The 23,059-nt window shown below is 42.4% G+C and overlaps 1 gene segment (V, D, J or C); it reads left to right on the top strand.

The window, feature by feature from the left end:
• The first annotated feature begins 4,068 nt into the window (after window positions 1-4,068).
• Window positions 4,069-8,260, top strand: LOC139634479 (Ig kappa chain V-III region MOPC 63-like). The segment is given in 3 exon segments: window positions 4,069-4,441; window positions 6,601-6,636; window positions 7,496-8,260. Coding segments are annotated over 3 exon segments (723 nt in total).
• The last annotated feature ends 14,799 nt before the right edge of the window (window positions 8,261-23,059 follow it).

The following is a 23,059-nucleotide window of genomic DNA, read 5'->3' as shown; positions in this document are numbered from 1 at the left end:
GACCTAAATGTTACTGTTGTTAGTAGATTTCTGTTTGATCTTTGTCTAAGACCAAGCTCTGTTTTAAAAAAGAAAGGCTGGTGTTATAGTCCTGGCATGCTGCCAACTCCACTATAAGATACAAAACTTTACGAGCCATGTTCTCTTTGTATCCAGTACTAATATATACCGATAACCTACCACATGTCTGTACATTCTGTGTAGCTCAGTTATAATCGTCATGATCATTACTATGGTATGATATAAGTGTAACTGTTATAGGGAAGGGGGGACCTGTGTGTGCGCTGGGAAGGAACACGCCTCACGAGGATCACAGGTCCAACATGGAGGGGAAGTTAGGCTCCCTAGGAAGAGTCAAATTTTGGTTTTGGTTTTTCTATGTTTTCACATTTTTGTGGGTGTTCGTTTTCTTGCCCTCTCTTGTTCTTTTGAGAGTGGCAGGTTTAGGGCGACAGGGATTTTGGGGTGGGATGGATCTCTCCCAGCACTTTAATTTCACATTTTGGTCAGTCAGCTGCACTATAGGTTGTTTCTCTACTCTGCATCTTGTATGTATCACAATACTAGCCTCTATTAATTATTATGAGTAGTATGCATGTAATCAGCTGGAATGTAAATGGGCTGAATGGTCAAATTAAGCGCACAGCCTGTTTAGACCTGTTACGCAGACAACATGTGGACATTGCCTTTATGCAGGAGTCCCATTTAAGAACTATAGATGTCTGCAGATTTTCAAACAAACACTATTATGTGGCCGCCTCAGCATCGTTGGACACCAAAACTAGGGGGTCACTAGTAGTACTGAGACGTAACCTCTCAATAACTATACTTGGACAATTTGGTAGTGAGGATGGTAAGATTGTTGAAGAATGTTGACAGTTTTAGAGTCGTCTCCTCTAAAGTCAACCAAGAGCCTCCAGCTACAGCCAACTCACAGTACGCGAGATCTTAACATTCTGCTCATGACTGGGTTGATGTCGAGATAAAATAATCCATCATCAAGTTCCATTCTTAGACATGATCAGAGCTTATCATTTAGTTGTTTAGCATATTTGTAAATAGCCACCACACATTCTCTTCTACCATTGCTTAAAATTGTTTTTCTGCTCCATTTTCATCCTGCCAATCATTGCATTTACCTTTTAAATAGTAGTGTGGCTAATAAAAATGAATTGAGAAGTCATGAAGTCTGATATTATACTGATCATTTTTGTCTCTTCGGAGACTCATGCCCAATTCAAAGAGGATTTCAAATTATGATGATATGGCCTTGGTACGCTACAGATCACTGAGACATTCAAAACTTCTTGCAGATTTGTCCCTATGGCTTATCACGCCTCGTCCACTCAACAAGAAACATCAACTTCCCCTTTTGTCATCAGAAATATATGGAAATATATAAATGTAATAAAAAGTATTTTACAAGTTTGGGGTCACCACAACCAGACAGTCGTGTGAAACCAGATTGGAAACATTATTTTTCATGTGACTTTTCAGCAGGTTGAGAGAAAATGGCTTTTTGATGCCACTGGACACTGAAACATTGACACACAATGAGGTTAAACTGCATTAGTGAATATCTCCCAGCTAATCAATTTATCCAATATTTTTTGTCAAATCACTAAATAATGACAATGACCCTGTGACCTGATCCAGAAATCACATGATTCACTGTGGGTTTCATGGATCAGCTGTTATTATTAAGACGTCAGCAGTGAGACAGCAGACATGTCTCACTTTAATAATAAAACACACAGAAAATAAACTCGTGATCAAAGCATATTTACTGTCATGAAATATTGAAAACTTTACTAGAAGCAAACGTCACTATTGAAATATATGAAAGCCACATTAGAAAGAGACACAGACTGATTTGCAGAGTGAGCGCAGAGCTTCTGGATATCTCTTTATGCTGATGATCCCTAACTTAATATTTCTGCTCTGGAAAATCCAACAAAGACTCAGCAGATTTCTGTCCTCAAACAACATCACTTTAAGAGCTCTGTGTAAATATATGACATTTTGATAAAATACACTTAGAACACAAACATTTGGTGTTGAGGTTTAAGCAAGAGAGTGATCAATGAAGTTGTATTTCATGTTACTGAGAAAATATCATCATCATATGATCACATGTTGTTGTAAAAACTACAGATAGAAACAGAATTTATTGATCAGATTTTTATTTTGTGGAAATTGTGAAATTACAAATAGAAAACTAGCAAACATATCAGAGAGAGAGAGGGGATGGGAAAGACAGAGAGAGAGAGAGAGACAGTGTCACAGTAAGCAGAGTAAAACCAGTAGCAGAGTCCCAGTGAGTCAGGTCAGGACTGGGAACACTGGTCTCTCCTCAGTGTCTCTGAGACCAGAGTCTGGGAGCCCTGGGTGGCCTCACAGGTCACAGAGTCCAGCTTCCCCCACTGGTCTGCAGGGAGCCTCAGGGTGCTGCTCCAGCTGTAGAGGCCGTCCTTCCCCAGCACCCCGGGGCTCCTACTCTCCTCCCAGCTGCTGCTGCTCCTGCTGCCCCCCACCTTCCAGGCCAGACTCCAGTCTGAGGGGAAGCCCTTGTTGGCCAGGCACATGAGTGTAACCTTCCCTTGCTGCAGTTCCTCACTGGAGGGGGGCAGCACCGTCAGGGTGGGGCTATCTCGACCCACTGCAGAGAGAGAGATGAACAAGTTTTTCTGTGGACTGCAGCAGAGGAGACGACTCCTTCTGTTGGTCGTCCTCAGATTGGAAGAAACTGCTCGTCAGTTTCTCACTTCTCTCTCTGAGCACAGTAACCATGGCAACAGACAGGCATCACAGCTGAACCATGACAACAGGCAGGTTTCAGGACTAAAGATAGAAAAGTTTAAGGTTCCTCCGTTGTGTCAATGTTTCATCTGTAAAATACTAATTCAGACTTTTAAACTAAAAATATCTGTATATTGGCAAATGTGAAAAATGTCAGTTTTAAATACTTTTACAGCAAAAACAGAAAATACTGAGATGGAGTCTGTTTATTTTATTCATTCAAAATGAAATTTGTTAAAATAAAGATTTACATTAAAACTCATCAAATGAATCACACTCAAACTGAATGCTTTTTAAATATAACAGTAATGTTTTAAGATATTCAACACTCTTCTCAAATCTTTGAGGAGATCAAAGAAAAAATAAGAAATATTTGGCCCAGTACTTGGGCTGAAATGGAAATACTTTGAATAATAGTTTATCAATAGAGAATACTTTTTTCCTAGTCTGTATTTCTTTTAAAAATTGCTGAAATTAAAATTTCACCAACAAAATTTTTCACTGAAGAACATTTTAGTGAATTCAGTCCCAGATCCACTTCCACTAAATCACTGCAGTTACATTTAATACCAAAAATCAGATAACATATTTAAATTATTTTGAAGTTATTTAAAAAATAATTATCTGACCCTGAACTTTTCAATAACTCTAAATTATTAAATTTCTCCTGCAGTGAAATAAAGATATGAGCTAAGATATTTATTGAAATAAACTGTACATTTTATTATTGCAGATGAAAAAATAAAAATGAAAAACATTTTTACTCTCAAACTTTTAATTTGCTAAGTGACGACATTTAGAAATCATTTGGTTGAAATGTCAGTGACAATGATGTTGATTGTTTGGTTGTGAAATTTGTGAGATTTATATGACAAAGATTTTTCTGAAATCCTCTGATATTTGGCTACATTCACATAGAAATGAGCATTAGCACATTCATCATCAATATTCCAATCAAGTGATCCATTGATAAACAGCATGATCAGAGTGATCAGGTCCCTGTTGGAGTCAGTCAGAGCATTTCCATAGAGAGCCACTTTGCATCAGCAGCACCATGCTCCAGTGCTCTGGGAGAGTTTATAGTCCTGACAGTTGAAGCCTGGATGACTGACAGCTGTCCTTCATCACAACAGAAGACACACAAATCCTCCTCATCAAAAACATGACTTTGATCTCCGTCCTCATCTGGACTCTCCTCTGCTGCTGCTTCACAGGTAAAGTCCAGAGAATCAAACTCCTCTCCTCTATCAACATCCGTCCCTCTGAAATGAAGCCGACAAAACCATGACTCTGCTTTATGTTTGTGTCTCTGTGTCCTCAGAGTCCAGAGGACAGGTCACAGTGACTCAGTCTGGAGCAGTGAGCTCTGCTCTGGGAGCCTCCGTCACCCTCACATGTAGGACCAGTCAGAACGTTTATTATAGCAGCCCATACCATCTTTTGTCCTGGTACCAACAGAAAGATGGAGAGAAGCCTAAACTGCTGATTTACGCTGCTACCAGTCGAGCATCAGGGATTCCAACTCGTTTTACAGGCAGAGGATCAAACTCTGACTTCACTCTGACCATCAGTGGAGTCCAGGCTGAAGATGCAGCAGTTTACTACTGTCAGAGTGAACACTATATCAACAGTCAGTATGTGTTCACACAGTGAAAAAGCATCGCACAAAAACCTCCCTCAGTCACTGAACAGAAACTGAACTGACTGATACAGTTCACTGAAGACACACACACATGCACTGAAGTTAGAGCACAAAGGTATCAACTGTAAAAATGACCTCAGATATAGTTTCTAAATGTTTTTAAATGATAAAAAGAAAAAGTTAGAATCTGCAGCATCCTACTGTCTTTTCCTTTCCTTTTCTTTGATGTGGATATGACTGAGATCATTTCAACCACAGATCTCGTCCTCAGGTGAAGAAGTGAACATACACACATATATATGATGGACTTGTGATTAAAGGTCACGTCATCATCCCCTGATTAGATCACCTGTTTCTTACACCAGGATCTTCTGTGATTGTTGTTTCCTATATTTAGAAAATCAGAAACACAGAGACCATGTCTATTATGGTCAAAAGTAAATATAAAGAGTGTCAACATGTTACAGTGTCTGTAAACCTTGATCCTTCCACTAAAGCAGTCCCAAGTTCCAGGTCCCAGCACAGACCCTCACAGACCAGGTGTGATCCGCCCACATCCAGGTCTCTGTGATCACATGATGACAACAACATTACACAGATGTCATCAGCCTCTAACCTGACTGAACATGTCTGACATCATAGGTCTCATTTCAGCTCGTTGTTGAAATGTGATGTCAGTCATGTTCACATGATGTTATAAACAAATCCCATCAATCCACCAGTGAATGGAACTAACTAACAAGTCTTGTCTGTGTATCCAAAACCTGAATGACATCTTTAGATTTGCTGTAGAGCTCCATTGCTGTCTGTTAATTATTAAAAAAACATGAGTGAGCCACACTGTTGCACTGAGTGACATGTTCCTGGATTTCAATAAAATAATGGAGCTGTAGTTTATTTAGAAACCGCTCCATAGACGAATAACAGCAAAGATATTCATGGTACCTGGTTGAGGGAGTGTCCGCACCACACAGTTCTTCACTTTCCCCATTTAGATCCTGTGTCATGCTGTCAGTTTATGTTGTCCACCCTGAAGAAAGCCTCTAACACCCTGAGCCTCAGCTGCTGAGAAGTCCAGGTGGTCCTCAATACAAAGTTCCTCCTGGTCTCTCTTGAGAGGGACGGATGTTAGAGGAGTTTGATTCTCTGGACTTTACCTGTGAAGTCAACACGCTCTCACCCCAAACTCGTCACAGTCACTTGGTCAGGACCTCCTGGTGTCACTTTTGAACTCCTTTAGCATCATTTTTAATCATGCAGTTTATCTGATACTAATACAGACTGTGCTTTGTTGAAAGTTGATGCATGGATCAAACAGACCAAAGCCTTTTGTCAGAGACGTATATGAGCTGAGACAACATCATGGTTTTGAAGTCACACTGAACTTTTTCTGTATTAAACCACACCACAATCTTTCTCCAACATTAACCAAGTGCTGTGAGTTTCTAAATGAATTTAGTAATGCTGTACTGTTTTATTTCACGTTCAACAATGAAGCTAAAGGTTCCTGACCAAACGTCCATATGTGATGAGCTGGGAGTGAGAACATGTAGGTGAAGCAGCAGCAGAGTCAAATACTTTTATTTCAATATTAATCTATATAATAGAAAAATATACAGTCTGGGATTTTGTGGCTATTGTCATTTCTCACATCAGCTGTTGAAATATCACAAACAGACTCATTTTGGTGAGTTTGTTTGTTTCAAAGTCAGAGAGCCGTGTCTCTGTACAGTGAGAGGTTTTTGTACGACGGCTCAATGAGTTTGTATCACTGTGGGAGACTTTTGGTGGAGGAACCAGACTGGATGTTGGAAGTAAGTCAAAAGTTTATTAACAGATTTATTTGAGGAGCTGTTTTTCATTTGATTTCTATTACATTCAGAAAACCAGGAAAAGAAGTGACCTTTCCGTGTCAATGTACAGTTTTAAAAGAAAACTTTCGCAACTTGAGACAAAGTTTGTTTTAACAGTAGAAATTGTAAAAAGTCATGATAAGGAAAATTAAATACTGAGGCAGAGAAAATCCTCATTTCTAAATTTAAGAGTAAAGCAGCGTCTTGAGGGTTTGTAGATTTATTTTGTTTCAAAGTCAGAGAGCCGTGTCTCTGTACAGTGAGAGGTTTTTGTACGACGGCTCAATGAGTTTGTATCACTGTGGTGGACTTTTGGTGGAGGAACCAGACTGGATGTTGGAAGTAAGTTTCTGATCAAATATTAAATATTGTCTGATGAGTTCAGGTTCTAATCTCTGTGTCTGAACATCTGTAAGAGATATAAATTTCCATGAGGCCGATCTAAACCACTTTAAAATCTCTATTTTATTGCTAATTTCTCTCTTTAACCGTGAAGTTGAACTTGAAGCAGATTCACTGAACTTTTCTTGACATGCTCCAGTTAATTTGTGAAATGTGAACAATTTGAGCTGCAGCAAAGATTAAACAGCAACAATCCTGCAGTCCTCTTTAAAGTTTAAACTGGTTTGAAATTTAGGTACATTTTTTAAGTGAGTGAAATTTTTTAATTTAAGAGTTACTTTCTTTTTTAGTGGCTGATTTTTAAACATGACTTTTAAATATGGCTGTCAGTTATTATATGATATTTATGCATTTAACAGTAGATCTGATTTAACTGTTTTTCTCTTGATAGTTTTACCAGTAAATGTGTTTCACTATAAATGAACCAGGACTTTGGAAACATTTTCAGTTTTTTATGAATTTCTTCAAACAGTATTTTATTCTTTCCATTAAATTGTGTAATATAGACTACAGTAAAATGCAATTATTAAAATGTAAAATCAGCTTCTTGCGTTTCCAGTGTAGTTTGATGTATTTCAGGTCAAAGTGTCTGATGATTGTCTCTGTGCTGATGTGCATGAGAGGCTTCTTAAAGGGAAGTGAAACAATGTGTGAGTGAGTGACTGGTGGAGCAGAAAAACCATCTGACAGAAACTCCTTAAAGGAGAAAATCAACTCACACAGTAAAGGTGTCCAAGTGTCTGCTGTTTGATTGACAGCTGTGTGCTCCCTGTCCTCTAAGCTGATTGGTGTCTCCTAGGTAATACCCGTCCCATCCTGACGGTGCTGCCCCCCTCCCAAGAGGAGCTCCATCAGACGGAGGTCACGCTCATGTGCCTGGCCAACAAGGGCTTCCCCTCAGACTGGAGTCTGGCCTGGAAGGTGGGGGGCAGCAGGATCAGCAGCAGCTGGGAGGAGAGCAGGAGCCCCGTGGTGCTGGAGAAGGACGGCCTCTACAGCTGGAGCAGCACCCTGAGGCTCCCTGCAGACCAGTGGGGGAAGCTGGACTCTGTGACCTGTGAGGCCACCCAGGGCTGCCAGACTCTGGTCTCAGAGACGCTGAGGAGAGACCAGTGTTCCCAGTCCTGACCTGACTCACTGGGACTCTGCTACTGGTTTTACTCTGCTCACTGTGACACTGTCTCTCTCTCTCTCTGTTTCTTTCTCTTTTCTCTCTCTGATATGTTCCCTTGTTCTCTGTAATGTTTGTAATTTCATCATTTCCACAGAATAAAGATCTGTTCATCAAATAAATTATGCTTCCATCTGTAGTTTCATTACACCAGCAGGTGATTATGATACTTGCTCATTGACATGAAATTTTACTCAATTGATAACTCTCCCTGGTTTAAACTCTATGCTAATTGTGGGTTTTCAGGGACTTTTTACAAATTTGTTAAATGTTTTGGCCAATTGAAATTTTTTTCACCTCTACTCAAAAGCAGAGCTCTTAAAGTGATTGTTATATGTTGTCTGAGGGACAGAAATCTACTGAGTCTTTGTCTGACTTTCAGGGGCAGAAATATAAAGTCAGGTATCATCAGCATAAAGAGAAATCCAGTATCTCTGCACTCACTCTGCCACTCTCTCTCTCTCTGGGTCTCTGTTTAACATGGCTTTTATACATTTTAATAGTGCTATTTCTTTTCTAGTAATGCTGAAATATTCAATATTTCAATAAATATACTTTGATTACATGACTTTATTTCATCATTTTGTCTTTATTTGTGTGTCTTGTTTTCATCGTGATACATGTCCACACAGCTGATCCATGAAACCCAAAGTGACTACTGTCATTTCTGGATCAGGTCTCAGGGACATTGTCACTGCTTGGTGATGATCTGAGAAAAAGAAATGCAGGTCTGGACGGACAAATGAAAAGTAATTTTAACAGCAAGCAGTTCTGTGCATGATGTTCTTCACATGTGACCTTTGACCGTCTCCGTGCTGGATGCAGTGGTAAATTGTGAACTGTAGCTGCCCTGAACATACAATTGTGTTTCCCCTCAATGCTCAGAGAGAGGACTATTCATATTCTCAAAGACATAAGAGGGTATAAGGGTAAAAATGAAGGGTAAATTTAGTTTCCACCCAGCAGCTCAAAAGGATGATGTGAATTCTGTGATGTGAGAATTTTGATGCTCAACAGAATAGTTTTACTGTATTTGTCTTTCTGAGGTTTTGTTTTTCAGACATCACAGAACCTACAATGAGAGATGTGAAACCCGAGGTGCACCAAATGTTGAGAGATAAATACAGATGTTTTAATTCTATTTAAATCTGGTCAGACATGAGGAAATATCAATTCCAACTTTGCAACATCAGAAATCCTGATTTAGCTTCTGATCTGATTAACTTAAGCCAGTGAAGAAATGAAAACATCTGCGAGGAGGGTAATGCTGCTGCTGCTGCCGTGAGACGTCGCGAGATCCATGCGTAACCCAACATTGCGGCATCCATCTAAACGAAAACAACACAACTAGCTTCGATAGCCAGCTTAACTAAAGCCCAACAAACAAACTTACCGATAAACACTCCTCTGACGGTTTGATACCTCCATCAAACCGACTGTTTCTTCATCCTGGACGAAGAAACCTTGGAAAGCTTACAGGATTACGTGTTACCACCGGCTCGTCATGGGGAAAAAACAAACTCCCTCCTCGAAGAGAACCCGCTCGGAGTGTTCTTCCAATACACCTCCCTCACCCGATAGGGAATACGGGGATATCCTAGAGTCCATCGATAACAAACTAACCAGCTTTGATGCCCGACTGGCACTGGTCGAAGTCCTCCACAAGGAATTCCAAGCGCTGCGTGAATCTCTGGAGTTTAGCCAGCAACAGGTGGAATCGCTCGCTGCAGAGGACAAGTTTCTCAGAGACTCCGTCAAATCCCTTAATGATGGTGTGACGAAACTCTTCGAAGAGAATAAACGGATGAAAGAATCCATCCTGGATAGTCAAGTGCGCAGTATGCGGGACAACCTTGTTTTCTTCGGAATCCCAGAGCGCGCAGAGGAAGATCCTGAAACCACCATCAAAAGCTTTCTCCAGCAACAACTGAAGCTCCCGCCGGACGCCGTGGAAAACATCACTTTTCACCGGATCCACTGCCTAGGAGGGACGAGGCAAAAAGGTCAGCGCCCAAGACCTGTCGTCGCTAAGTTCGAGCACTACAAGCAAAAAGAGCTGGTGAAGAGCCGAGGCAGGGAGCTGAAAGGAACGGACTTCAGCATCAACGACCAGTTCCCGAAGGAAATCCTGGAGCGCTGCAAATCCCTGTTTCCCATCAGGAGGAAGTTCATCGCTGAGGGATCCTGGGCCGTCATCACGGTCGATAAATTTTACGTGAATGGCCAATTGTTTTGCGACCAGGAAATCACTCCTTGGCTCTACTGAAGTCACCTCTTCTTAAAAGGCAATCCCCGACTAAGGTAATACAATGTAGCATAATAAACAAAACTAAAGGTATGGGCATTTAATATAGGCTACTAACGCACGCCCCACATTGATGTAGTTTTGTTCACAGACTGCTAATGTTGGAATACCTGTTTCCCCTCACTACCTCCCATCACATTTGTCTTAAATTTAACTGTTGTCATTATTGTTGTTATTGTTATTACTGTTGTTGTTGTAACATATCCACACCGATGCTTAAGAACACTCTACATGTAAGATGCCCAACACATTCAACACGCACATACTTAGGCATACACGCACGTACACACACACACACACACACGTCCCCATTCAAACTTTAGATTATATTCAATAGCCACAAGTTAGTTTAGCATGAATTCATTATGCTTTGTCACTTGGAATGTGCGTGGAATTAACTCACAAGCAAAAAGACTTCAAGTTTTTGAACATCTAACAACATTACAGGCAGACATTGTCTTACTGCTGGAAACACACTTATCCAAAATAGGACATCATACACTTAGTTCATCACAGTTTTCTCATGTATATTTAGCCAACTATAATTCAAAACAAAGAGGAGTAGCAATTTTAATTAATAAAAGAATACATTTCACATGTAAGGATACCATCACAGACCCAGAGGGAAGATTCATAATTATCAACATATCAATAAATAATAAAGAGATATGTATCGCCAATATATATGGTCCAAATGGCGATGACCCATCCTTCTTTCACCGCTTCTTCACTGCAATTTCAGCACACTCAGACACAGCACTTATCGTGGGAGGAGACTTCAACTTGGTTCTTAATCAAGATTTTGACCGACTTAGTAGAGCAGCTAGTTACCGTAACTGCCAATCATCTGAAACAATAAAACAATATATGAACGATTTTGGTCTATGCGATGCTTGGCGCTCTTGTCACCCCATGCTCAAAGAATACACCGTCTTCTCACCAGTTCACCACTCTTACTCCCGTTTAGACTTTTTCCTAACCAGCAACTCTTTCATGAAGGATATATCTGATACACAAATTCACCCTATCACAATCAGCGACCATGCACCAGTCACTATGACAGTCATCAGGAAAATATGCACACCTCCAATTAGACACTGGAGATTGAACACATCATTACTTACAGACGTGGAATTTATTGATTTTTTCCAAAAAGAGTGGACAACTTTTTCTGAAACAAACGACCTGCCCGGCATCTCTCCTTGTGTTCTCTGAGAGATGGCTAAGGCTTTAATACAAGGCATAATAATTTCATACTCATCACACAAAAAAAAAGGATAAAGCACTTGAGATAGAACTAGATCAGAAAATTAAAACCTTGGAAGCAGCTCATGACGCCTCTCAAGAGGAACACCTGTTGAATGAGTTGAGAAAATATAAAATGAAACTAAAAGAATTAAGAGATATAAAAACCCAATTTCAGCTACAGAGATTGTGCCTGGAGAACTTTGAACATAGTAATAAATCAAGTAAATTTTTAGCAAACCAACTAAAACAAAACAAAGAAAAAGTAACAATCTTCTCAGTCTCAGTCCACTGGGAAAACAACTCAGGCCCCAGAGGAGATAAATAAAGCGTTTGGGGATTTCTATAAAAACTTATATTCATCTAACATTAACCCATCAAACTCTGAAATAGAGGAGTTTTTGAGCAATATCGATCTGCCAAAACTAAACAAAGAGCAAATTATGGCTCTGGAGGCACCTCTCTCAATTGCAGAACTCCACGATGCCCTCCAACGTATGCCTAACAGAAAAGCCCCAGGCCCAGATGGCTTTCCAGCAGAATTCTACAAAACATTCTGGCCTATGCTGGCATCAGTATTTCATAGAATGGTTACAGAAATTAATGAAACCACCAGACTTCCTCCAAACATGAACTGTGCAAATATTAATCTCCTCCTTAAACCAGACAAAGACCCTGCACTTACATCTAGTTATCGTCAATATCACAAATGCAGATCTTAAAATCATCAGCAAGGCGCTAGCTAGTAGAATTGAAAAAGTAACACCTTACATAATAGACCCAGATCAAAATGGGTTTATTAAAGGCCGTCGGTCCACTGACAACAAGCGGAGACTAATTGATCTAATAGACTTCTGCAACATCCAGAATAAGAAAGCTATAATTGTCTCACTGGACGCAGAAAAAGCCTTCGACAGGGTGAACTGGAAATTTCTTTTTGCAACCTTACAGAAATTTGGAGTCAGTGATAACTTCTTATCTTGGATTAAAACATTATACAGCTCACCTAGCGTTTGCGTCAAAACAAATGATCAAACTTCTCCACGCTTCAATCTCAAAAGAGGCAGCAGACAAGGTTGTTCACTCTCTCCCTCTATGTTTGCCATATATATAGAACCATTGGCAGCTGCAATTCGGCAAAACAATAATACTAAAGGTATTCAAACAGCAAATTTGATCCATAATATCAGCCTTTACACTGACAATGTATTACTTTTTCTTCAAGATGCACATGCCTCTCTTTCTGAGACTACAACAATCGTAGATAAATTCTCATCCATCTCAGGCTACTCTATTAATTGGAACAAATCGACTGTCCTTCCCATAGCTTTTGACCTCCAGTTCAACCCAACTATTCCACTACAACCTGGTGCAAACATTAAATACCTGGGCATCAACATTTCCACCAAGCTATCAGACCTGACACGATTAAATTACATTCCCCTACTTAAAAAAATAGAGGATGACCTCACTCGGTGGAGTACTCTGCCCACATCACTTATGGGAAGAGTAGCAACAATCAAAATGATGATCTTGCCAAAAATCAACTACATTTTCTCAATGGTCCTGACCCATCCTCCCAAGGCTTGGTTCAAATCACTGGACTCCATAATAATATCCAAATTTTTATGGAAATCGAAGTCACCACGAATAAGCCTTAAAACCCTACAAAAACCCAAAAATCGAGGTGGTCTGGAGCTTCCAAATTTCTACAATTATTTTCTTGCCAATAGACTACAATACATCTTAAAATGGACTACACAAAGTCAAATTGACCATACTTGGCTGGACATTGAACAAACTTTCTGCAACACCACCCAAATCCAAGACCTGCCATTTATTAGCCCCATCATCAAACAATATCCATGCTTTAAGAGTATCAATATCAGCACATCACTGATGGCCTGGTGGGAATTTCTAAAAATGAATGGGTCTTCACTGGTCCCGTGCAAACTCTCACCCATCTGGAACAATCCTGACATCCTGCAAAATAAAAAGACAATAAACTTTACAACATGGTATAGTAAAGGAATAAGATGCTTAGAACATATTCTCCAAGACAATCGTATGATACCATTTGACAAACTGGTAGAACTCTACGGCACTGACAAAAACAGATACCTAGAATATCTTCAGCTTAAATCCATCATTCAAGATAGGTTTAACCTTAAGCAATTAGACCTAGAACTCCCACCAAGAATAGCAAACTTTCTAAAACTTCCTTCCCAAAAACTACTCTCTAGAATTTATGTAAGTTTAGCCGAATTAGAGCCAACTCTCTCAATCCCGACTCTCAAATGGGAAAAAGACTTACTCATCAACCTAGACTCCAATTTCTGGACACAAATCTGCTCAAACACCTTCAGCATGACCCAAAACTCAAGTCTGCAGCTGATACAGTACAAAATCCTACACAGAACACACTACACAGGACAAAGGATGTTCCAGATGGGTATCAGAAATACTAACAGATGTATTAACTGCAAGAATGACTTACCAGATAACTATCTGCATGCTTTTTGGCACTGCACACCGGTCAGTAATTTCTGGCAGAGGATTTGTGAAGATCTATTGACACACCTCGGACATCCCATCCCTGTCTCCCCCTCACTTTGCCTGCTCGGTGACCTCACTAACATTAATATGGACACAAAAAAATCTCGCGTGCTTCTCACAGTCCTAACCTTGGCCAAGAAAACAATCCTCTTGAACTGGAAGTCAAAAGAGAACTCAAACATAACGCAGTTTAAAAATCTACTATTAGATCATATTTCCATGGAGAGGATGTCTGTCTGTAAAGAAAATCAATTAACAGAATTCGAACACATCTTGACTCCAATAATTAGTCTTAGTACATAGTGTTATTGAGGGTGGCGGGGCTCCGCCCCGTGCCTGCTGTGGCACTCTGGAGCAGTTGCGACCCCGGGCACTGTGGGGGTGGTGGGGGGGGGGGGGTCTCGGGGTATGGTGGGGACCCTGCCTCTCTGCCTGGGGGGATGCTGGGGGGGTGGGGTGTGCGGGTCGACCTGCCTGGCCGGACCAGCTCCCTGTTCGTCGGCAGGTCTGGATGTCCCATCCTGGACACCTGACTGGGGTCTCGCCATGCGTGGCGGGTCTGTGCCCCTCCAGCTTGTGCCTGCAGGGGTGGTGGCCCTACCACTTGGGCCGCCTCAAGGCATCTCTGGGCACCTCGGCTCGGCTCCCCGCTGGCTGGGCGGCGAAGGGATGGAGAACGTATTGGGGCCAGTCAGGGATCTGGCCCCACTGGGGAGGTGCATGCCTCGCCTGCCCTTGTTGCTCCACTACACCACATTCCACATGACTGTAGGGCCTCTGAGGGGCAGTGCGGGGATGAGGCAGGTTGGTTGGCAGGACTGCCCACCGGCCCTACTATTGTTGTTGTGCTGCTCCTCAATTTTAAATGCACATTAGATATCACATGACACTAGGGCCTTGGGGGGTGGGATGGGGCAGGTGAGACTCTGCCGTCTACCAGCGGTGGAGTACCCATGCCCTGTCTGCTCCCTTAATTTTAATACACCTTAGTCATCCACACGACCCACAAGCCATACGACACAAGGGCTTTGGGGGTAGGGAAGGGCAGGGAGGACCCAACCGCCTGCTAGCGGTGGGGCGCCCATGCCCTGACTGTTCCCCCAATTTTAAGGCACTATAGTCACCCACACATCCAACTCACTCACACACTCATACGCACCCACACATACACACCAGACGTAGGGTGGGGAGAGGATGACCCCCCCCCCCCGTCTATTGGTCCCTGATGCTGTGTGGACTGTGCGGGGAGCCTGCCATGTGGGGGAAGAAGATCCATTGCGGGGATGTCATGGGTGGCCCTGGTGGGGGTGGGCGGCCTCCTCTTGTGGGTGGCAGGCTGGGTGGGGGCTGTGGCCATTTGGCAGGGGTTCGAGGCTTTGGCGGGTAATCCGGGCATTTCTGGGATGCCCTGGGCCCCGCCGGCGGATTTGGGGGATTGGGTTTGGGGCTGGTCGGGGGGACCTGCTGTTCTCTGTCCCCCCAGGCTTGGCTTCCTGCCAGGGGGGTGGGGACTCCGTCTGCCCTTCTTCCCCCATTTGTCCTGCAGGGTCACTGGGGCTGGAATACCGGGCCGTCGCGGCTGGCTGGGGTCTTTCCCGCTGGGTGGGTGGGGGCTGGGGGGGTTGGGCCTCTCCGGTGTGTGGCGGGCTCTCCGCCGGGGGTGCCGGCGGGTCTGCAGTTGCCGGGGCCATTTGGCTCTGGGTCCAGCTCGCGCTGGGGTTGGTGGTCGCGGGCTGGCTCTGGGGCTTCCTGCCCGCTGTCCCTCTATGGGCCTCCTTGCGCTGGGGGCTGTTGCCTCTGTACTCCCTTGCGGGCTCCTCCTTGGGTCGGGCACGTGGGGGGCATGCTGCTGCGGGTCCTTGGGCTCTGGGGGTGGCTGGGAGTCTCAGTGGCCTGGTTTCTGGCCACCTGTGCCTTTGGTCTGGGGGGGCACTGTTACTGCAGCCCCCACATCAATTACCCACCACATCCAATGACAAATCGCTACACACTTGCATACACACATGAACACATACACACACATACACGAACACCTACCTACCCCTTCCCTCATACACACACACACACAGACAGATTCACACACAAACACACACACACACACACACACACACACACATATACACATATACACAAATACACATACGGAGCATCTAATAGTTAAGAACTATAGAGTGAACATAAATGTGGATATTATTAGCTATTGTTATTGTTACTGTGGTTGTTTTTCTGTTGTGCTGTTGTTGTTGTTTTTTCCCCGTCTCCCCACTCCCATTTTCCCTTTTCCCCATATATTCTCTCTGTTTTCCTCTTCCTGTCCACTCTCATTCCTGATGCGGTCCGGTTGTCTTAATAAAGTTAAAATATGCGATAGGAGGAGTATCCCACTCTCCTCCTTCGCACAGTAAATCTGCCCCAACAACACAAGGCATCCAGACCACTCATACTGCTTGACAATGATATTGGGACAGGACAAAAAAAAAAAAAAATTCACTTTCCCACACACTCTCAGACTACATTGTGCATATTCTCTCAAGGTCATGCTTTCCTCCTGGGTTTACTTGTGTTTATTGTCAACAGCATTAAAAATTAAGCAACCAAATAGTACTGGCAATCAAATAGTCGTCGGGCGAGGTGGCCGGCTTCTCAGCTGAGACAAACGTTTTTTTATTAGTGTTTCAGCCTTGCTCTCACAGGTGTACAATACTGTCACACAACAATAGGGGTCGCAAACTCAATTGATAGGAATTGAACTTCCTGGAAAAGTAGCAAACCGGCCTGTGTGCACCATCACTCTCCTGCAACAAAATGGCACCTGTGCCCACCTGACAGGAGTCCACCTGGATCTTAAAAGGCTCATTTAGCCACAGTGCAGGAAAGACAGGGGCAGAACACAGGAGAGATTTCACGTTCTCAAATGCACTTTGGCAATGAGGGAACCACACAAACTTTGTCTTGCCTTTCAAAAGACTTGTCAGGGGTGCAGCTACTGTAGAAAAGTTTTTTCAAAAACTGCAGTAGTAGCCTTCCATTCCCATTCTTTGTAGTAGGAGCTGGGTACTGTACCACACCCCTGATTTTAGCATCCACGGGACGCACCTGCCCATGCCCGACCACGTCATTGTCGCCCTGGCAAACTCACACTTTGCCAGATTGACAGTGAGACAAATCTTGTTGTTTAATATTTAGTTCACTTCAGCCTCCATAATTTTATGCTTGTGTGGTGCACACCTATAAAAGCGTTGTCTGATTGACATACTATCTCCAACGTTGATGTCATGTTCTATTAGGTGTGTGCGTGTCTGCGTATCACCAAACAAAACTGGAAAACCCCCAATTAATTCAGCCAATTCCATAGCCTGAGACTGCGTTAACAAACTGCACAAGTTAAGCAGCGTCTCAGAGTTCTTGAGCCTACTACAAACAACTGCATCGCGGGGCGCACCCAACTTAAAACCAGCATGTTTGCTTAGCAACCTGCAAGCAGGCCACAGCACAAGATCACATGGATGTGCCCCTGAGACAATTGCCCGAGGACAAGTGACACTAACCACGCTGTCACAACACTACAAATAAAACAAACTTACTCATCCCAAAGGAGAAACGCCACACAACCCGACAGGGGAAACTCCAAACCAGCGCACCAGGGCAGCAACACTTACCTTCTCTTCGAGCAAGAAAGACGCTTCCACAAACATTAACACATGGTCCATCTCCCAGGATCCATGTGCCAACCGAATAAAACCAAACTACTGACAGCCTCTAATGTGCACCAGGGCCCAATCACCTGATAGGTGCGCCATGTGCCACACAAAACATGTAACAGTTTCAATGATCAAACAAACATATCAGAAAGTCCGTTCACTTAACTATAGATGAGCCCCCACTTTGTCACAGCCTGGCTCTCACAGCCATGACAAGGAGGGAGACCAATGTCAACATTAAACAAGAATATTTACTGGGGAAACAGAAAAATTATAATTCCTAACAAATATGTGACACTCAGTAAGTCAGTGTGAAGTGCATGTTGTGTGAGTGGGCATGGGTGTAAGTGTTTTAAGGTGCATAAAATAAACTAAAGAATAACTGAGGACTTAAGGCAGCTCCCATCACCACCAGAGATGTTTACAAAGAGAGGGAGAGAGAGAGAGACATGAGTGACAGGGAGTGCCTTTTATAGGCTGGTGAACACTGGACCCAGGTGTCACCATGAAGCACTGATGACCAGAGGTGAACAATGATGTCACACAACAATAGGGGTCGCCATATTAGTGATTGGATGATGGGTTGAAACAATGCAAGTTCAGCATGTTTGTGACGTATAACAGGATGTCATCAGCATATGAACAGATTTCAGTGACTGATGCTAAAAAGGCGTCTGAGTGTGTGAACATCAGCAGCTGTCAGAAGCTGTCATGTGACTAGTGATTTCATGAAAAATGTAAAGATTCAAAACAACATAATAATAAAATATGAATGTCTAACAAACTGTATACATTTATTTCTAAAGATTCAAAGCATAAACTTTGTTCAATTAGAAATCAATGATCGTGTGTGTGTGTGTGTGTGTGTGTGTGTGTGTGTCCAGTGAACTGTATCAGTCACTTCAGTTTCTGCTCAGTGACTGAGGGAGGTTTTTGTACGGCGCTTTTTCACTGTGTGAACACATACTGACTGTCGATAACATGAAAACTCTGACAGTAGTAAACTGCTGCATCTTCAGCCTGGACTCCACTGATGGTCAGAGTGAAGTCAGAGTTTGATCCTCTGCCTGTAAAACGAGCTGGAATCCCTGATGCTCGAGTGGTAGCAAGGTAAATAAGCTGTTTAGGTTTTTCTCCATCTCTCTGTTGGTACCAGGCTAAACTGCTACCACCATAAACGTTCTGACTGGTCCTACATGTGATGGTGACGGAGGCTCCCAGAGCAGAGCTCACTGCTCCAGGCTGAGTCACTGTGACCTGTCCTCTGGACTCTGAGGAAACAGAGACACAAACATAAAGCAGAGTCATGGTTTTGTCGGCTTCATTTCAGAGGGACGGATGTTGATAGAGGAGAGGAGTTTGATTCTCTGGACTTTACCTGTGAAGCAGCAGCAGAGGAGAGTCCAGATGAGGATGGAGATCAAAGTCATGTTTTTGATGAGGAGGATTTGTGTGTCTTCTGTTGTGATGAAGGACAGTTGTCAGTCATCCAGTCTTCAACTCTCAGGAATATAAACTCTCCCAGAGCACTGGAGCATGGTGCTGCTGATGCAAAGTGGCTCTCTATGGAAATGCTCTGACTAAAATGTGTTCATCAAGTTAAAATGTCCCCAAAGTGATGGTTTCAAAAATAAAATGTATTGTCACAGCCATAGAAAAACATGTAAACACACTAACATACACACATGCAAACACACAAGTCAATTTTTGTATAATTATACAGATCTGTCTTTGTCATAAAATGTACGTGTATATTTTGATACCAATTAAATAACAAAATTCACTTGACATGAATGTCATTTTACTTTGGTTGTTTCCAGTCATCATTCAAACCTTAACTGCTTTTAACAGAAAATCCATCAACATCTCAGGAATTATTTCATGAACACATCATAAAATCAGCTTGTTGACTGATGATGTTTTGTTATACATCAAAATTGATTTCACTTGTAGTTTGTAATTGCCATATATTTGAAATTGCCTTCTTCCTGTTGTTCATCAGATGAGTTGAAGCAGGTTTTCTGGTGACTCGCTCCTGTTCTGAACATGGAGAAAATCCTGTAAATTGTTTAGAATCCACATTTCACCAAACTCAGGTAATGTAGTTAAATTCCAAGTATTTGTCTCATGTAAAAGTTGATCAAGATTTTGTGGAGGTCTGTTGGAGTCAGTCAGAGCATTTCCATAGAGAGCCACTTTGCATCAGCAGCACCATGCTCCAGTGCTCTGGGAGAGTTTATAGTCCTGACAGTTGAAGACTGGATGACTGACAGCTGTCCTTCATCACAGCAGAAGACACACAAATCCTCCTCATCAAAAACATGACTTTGATCTCCGTCCTCATCTGGACTCTCCTCTGCTTCACTCAGGGTGAGGAAAATCAGTTTTCATCATTTGGAGTGAAGCTGAGTTTAATTCCATCATCTCATGTCCAGTGTTTCTTTTCTGTCTTCAGGCTCTGTTGGACAAAATGTTGTCTTGACTCAGCCAGCAACTACATCAGTGCATCTTGGTCAAACTGCCTCTGTTGAATGTACGACCAGTAGACAAGTGGGCTCATGCTGTTCCCCCACAAAATACTACCTGGCCTGGTACCATCAGAAAACTGGAGAAGTTCCCAAACTTCTGATCTATTTCATATCAGATAGATTTTCAGGAATCTCCCCCAGATTCAGTGGAAGTGGAGCAGGGAATGGAGTTCACTTCACTCTGACCATCAACAGAGTCCAGGCTGAAGATTCAGGAGTTTACTACTGTCAGAGTGCACATTACATCAACAGTCAGTGGGTGTTCTCACAGTGAAAAAGTGTCATACAAAAACCTCCCTCTGTCAAAACAGCAGCTGGAAGCTACTGCAGGAACTGATACAGTTCACTGCAGATGTTCACAAACACACACACACACACACACACACACACAGAGAGAGACAGATGGTTTATGTTGTTCATAGTGTCTCTAGCATTTCTCCTCCTGAACTTCAAACGGTTCACCACCAACCTCAACTACCTGAAAGTTTCCTCAAATGAAGAGAACAGGTCCAGTTGAGAAGACCAATCAGACCAGTAACATCACAATATCTGCTCTATCTGTTGGAGTGATGAATGAAATGTCAAATGAAGAGTCATATTTCATCAGCACACGTGGAAAACATCGGTTCCACAATTCCTACTGTCAATCAACAGCAGCATCTAAAGTCAGACCAACAGAGGACCCAGGATGGAGCCTTGGGGAACACCAGAGTTTATACTGATAGTATCTGGTGAATGTTGAGCAAGTGAGTCAACATCATCTCTGCCTGACAGAAAAGGACTGAACCAGTTAACCACTGTGACACAGGAGGAACATATCTACAGTTTATATGTTAGTCTACTGGAGCTGACACATCAGTGGCTAAACTTAATTCTTTCTTTCATTCCTTTCACACATTTTCCTACATATAGACACAATTTCATAAAACACTTTGAAGAATAGTTTTAGCATTGTGCAATAGCATTGTGTGTGTGTGAGTATTGCAAGGTTATGATGCTTGCTTTTGATAACTATATGTTGGGGAGTTGCTGAAGTCTCAACAGGGACCAGGGTGTTACAGATAGTGAAGCCAAGGAGGCGTGAAGGGGTTGTTCTCTAGATGCGGGGTGGACATGCCACGGATAGACGGCATAGGTAAAGACGAGGACAGAAGTGTGCAAGGGCACGGTTAACTGATAGATGTGAGACAGCCCTGAGGAGGTGGGAGTGTTGTGTCTGTCTCTGTCTTCTTTTCTCTGTTTCATACAGAAAAAATCAGCTGTTCCCAGGCACGAGTGAAGGAGGTCAAATGGAGTCAGATAACCGTGAAAGAGGTGCCTGGGTGAAGGCCGGACGGGCAACAGCCAATGAAGAAGAGTTCAACCTACATTCTTTGCTTCCTTTGTGTAACAGTAATAAAAAGACAGGGCTAGGGGGAAGTTAATGTGTCAAACTTCGTGAACTGGCACATCTGCATGTTGTTGTCAGGGAAAGAGAGTTTGGCCCAGAGCTCTGTAATGATCTCCTTTTCTGAATGCTATTTTGCTGTTAGCTTTAATAAATGCTGGGATTTGAACTTTGAATGAGTTTCCTGTTTCCTTCATCAAACCAACATGCGAGTTCAGGTGACGAACACAACAACATTCCAGTTGTTTCTCGTCTCTGAAGCAGATGTCCACAACACTAAACACAATGCTTCACTTGTCTCACAGTTGTCATGACTTCATTACTTACTTACTAAATCTTGTCTGGTTAAACTCTCAACCCTACAGCACCACAGTGATCATTCAATGCTTTACCAATGGCCTAAAAATGTGAGAATAGTACCATGTGATACCATTGTATGCTGATGATGCTCTATTTCTAATCCATGAAACTCTATTCAGTATTAAATGTAAATGAAAAGGTTGAATTCACTTCATCCTTCCATTCACACCTTGTTTCTACCTGCTTTAGGAAACCACTGCTAAACACAGATAGTGTCAGGTTAAGAGTTTGTGGTTAAATTACAATACATGTAATGTAATCCCATAGTTCATTAATAAAATTGTTGAAAATCTGACTTTGTCATGAGTTACAATCCTGCAGCTACAGAAATATGGAAGAAGGCATCCGTTGTGGTATAAAATTATCCATGGAAAATATTTAATTTGAAGAAAATGATCTTTACTGTTATGAAGCAACAACACTGGTATCATTGTAACAGTGAAAATATCAGCATGAACTGAATAATGTGAAGTTGGTGTGATGATACAAACTTATTGAGCCGTTGTAGAAAAACCTCTAACTGTAGAGAGACATGGCTCTCTGTAATATTTTGTCAGGTGGTTGAAGAACTGACAAAAACACAGTTCAATCAGGAGAGACGAGTGAATGAAGTGAAAGTAAATATTTTAATTAGACAAGACATGTGATGATAGTGCTGAAGTTATAGACTTTGGTGCTTGGTCTTGTGGGGGGAGTAGTTTAGGGTTGGGATGAGCAGCAGCAAAATACTTACGTATGTATGTGTATATAATCCCCCCGAGACCAGACACTGGTGGAGGTGGTGGCTGACTATCCCTCTGATGCTGATGATGGCTGGAGAGCCTCTGATGCTGAAGATGGCTGAGAATGCTCTGAAACGGATAAATGATAGGCTAACGAGAAATTGTGTTGCCCTGCTATTGGTTTGTTGTGAACAGCTGTCTGAACAGCTGAAAGGACGGATGACAGCCATAGCCGGAAGGATGAGGGAATAATGTGTGAATATGTGAGAAGAGGTGGGCCTTAATTAGGATTATATACAGCATATGCATGCGAGAGGATAGGTCTTCCTGATTGAACTTACGCGAGAGCTTCATTACAACAATTTTAAGTTTGTCAATATTCAATATT

This window comes from Trachinotus anak, unplaced genomic scaffold, assembly GCF_046630095.1.
Source record: "Trachinotus anak isolate AG129_WGS33_773 ecotype Australia unplaced genomic scaffold, CSIRO_AGI_Tana_v1 ptg000016l, whole genome shotgun sequence".
Taxonomy (NCBI): domain Eukaryota; kingdom Metazoa; phylum Chordata; class Actinopteri; order Carangiformes; family Carangidae; genus Trachinotus; species Trachinotus anak.
This window is presented reverse-complemented; position numbering and strand designations above follow the sequence as displayed.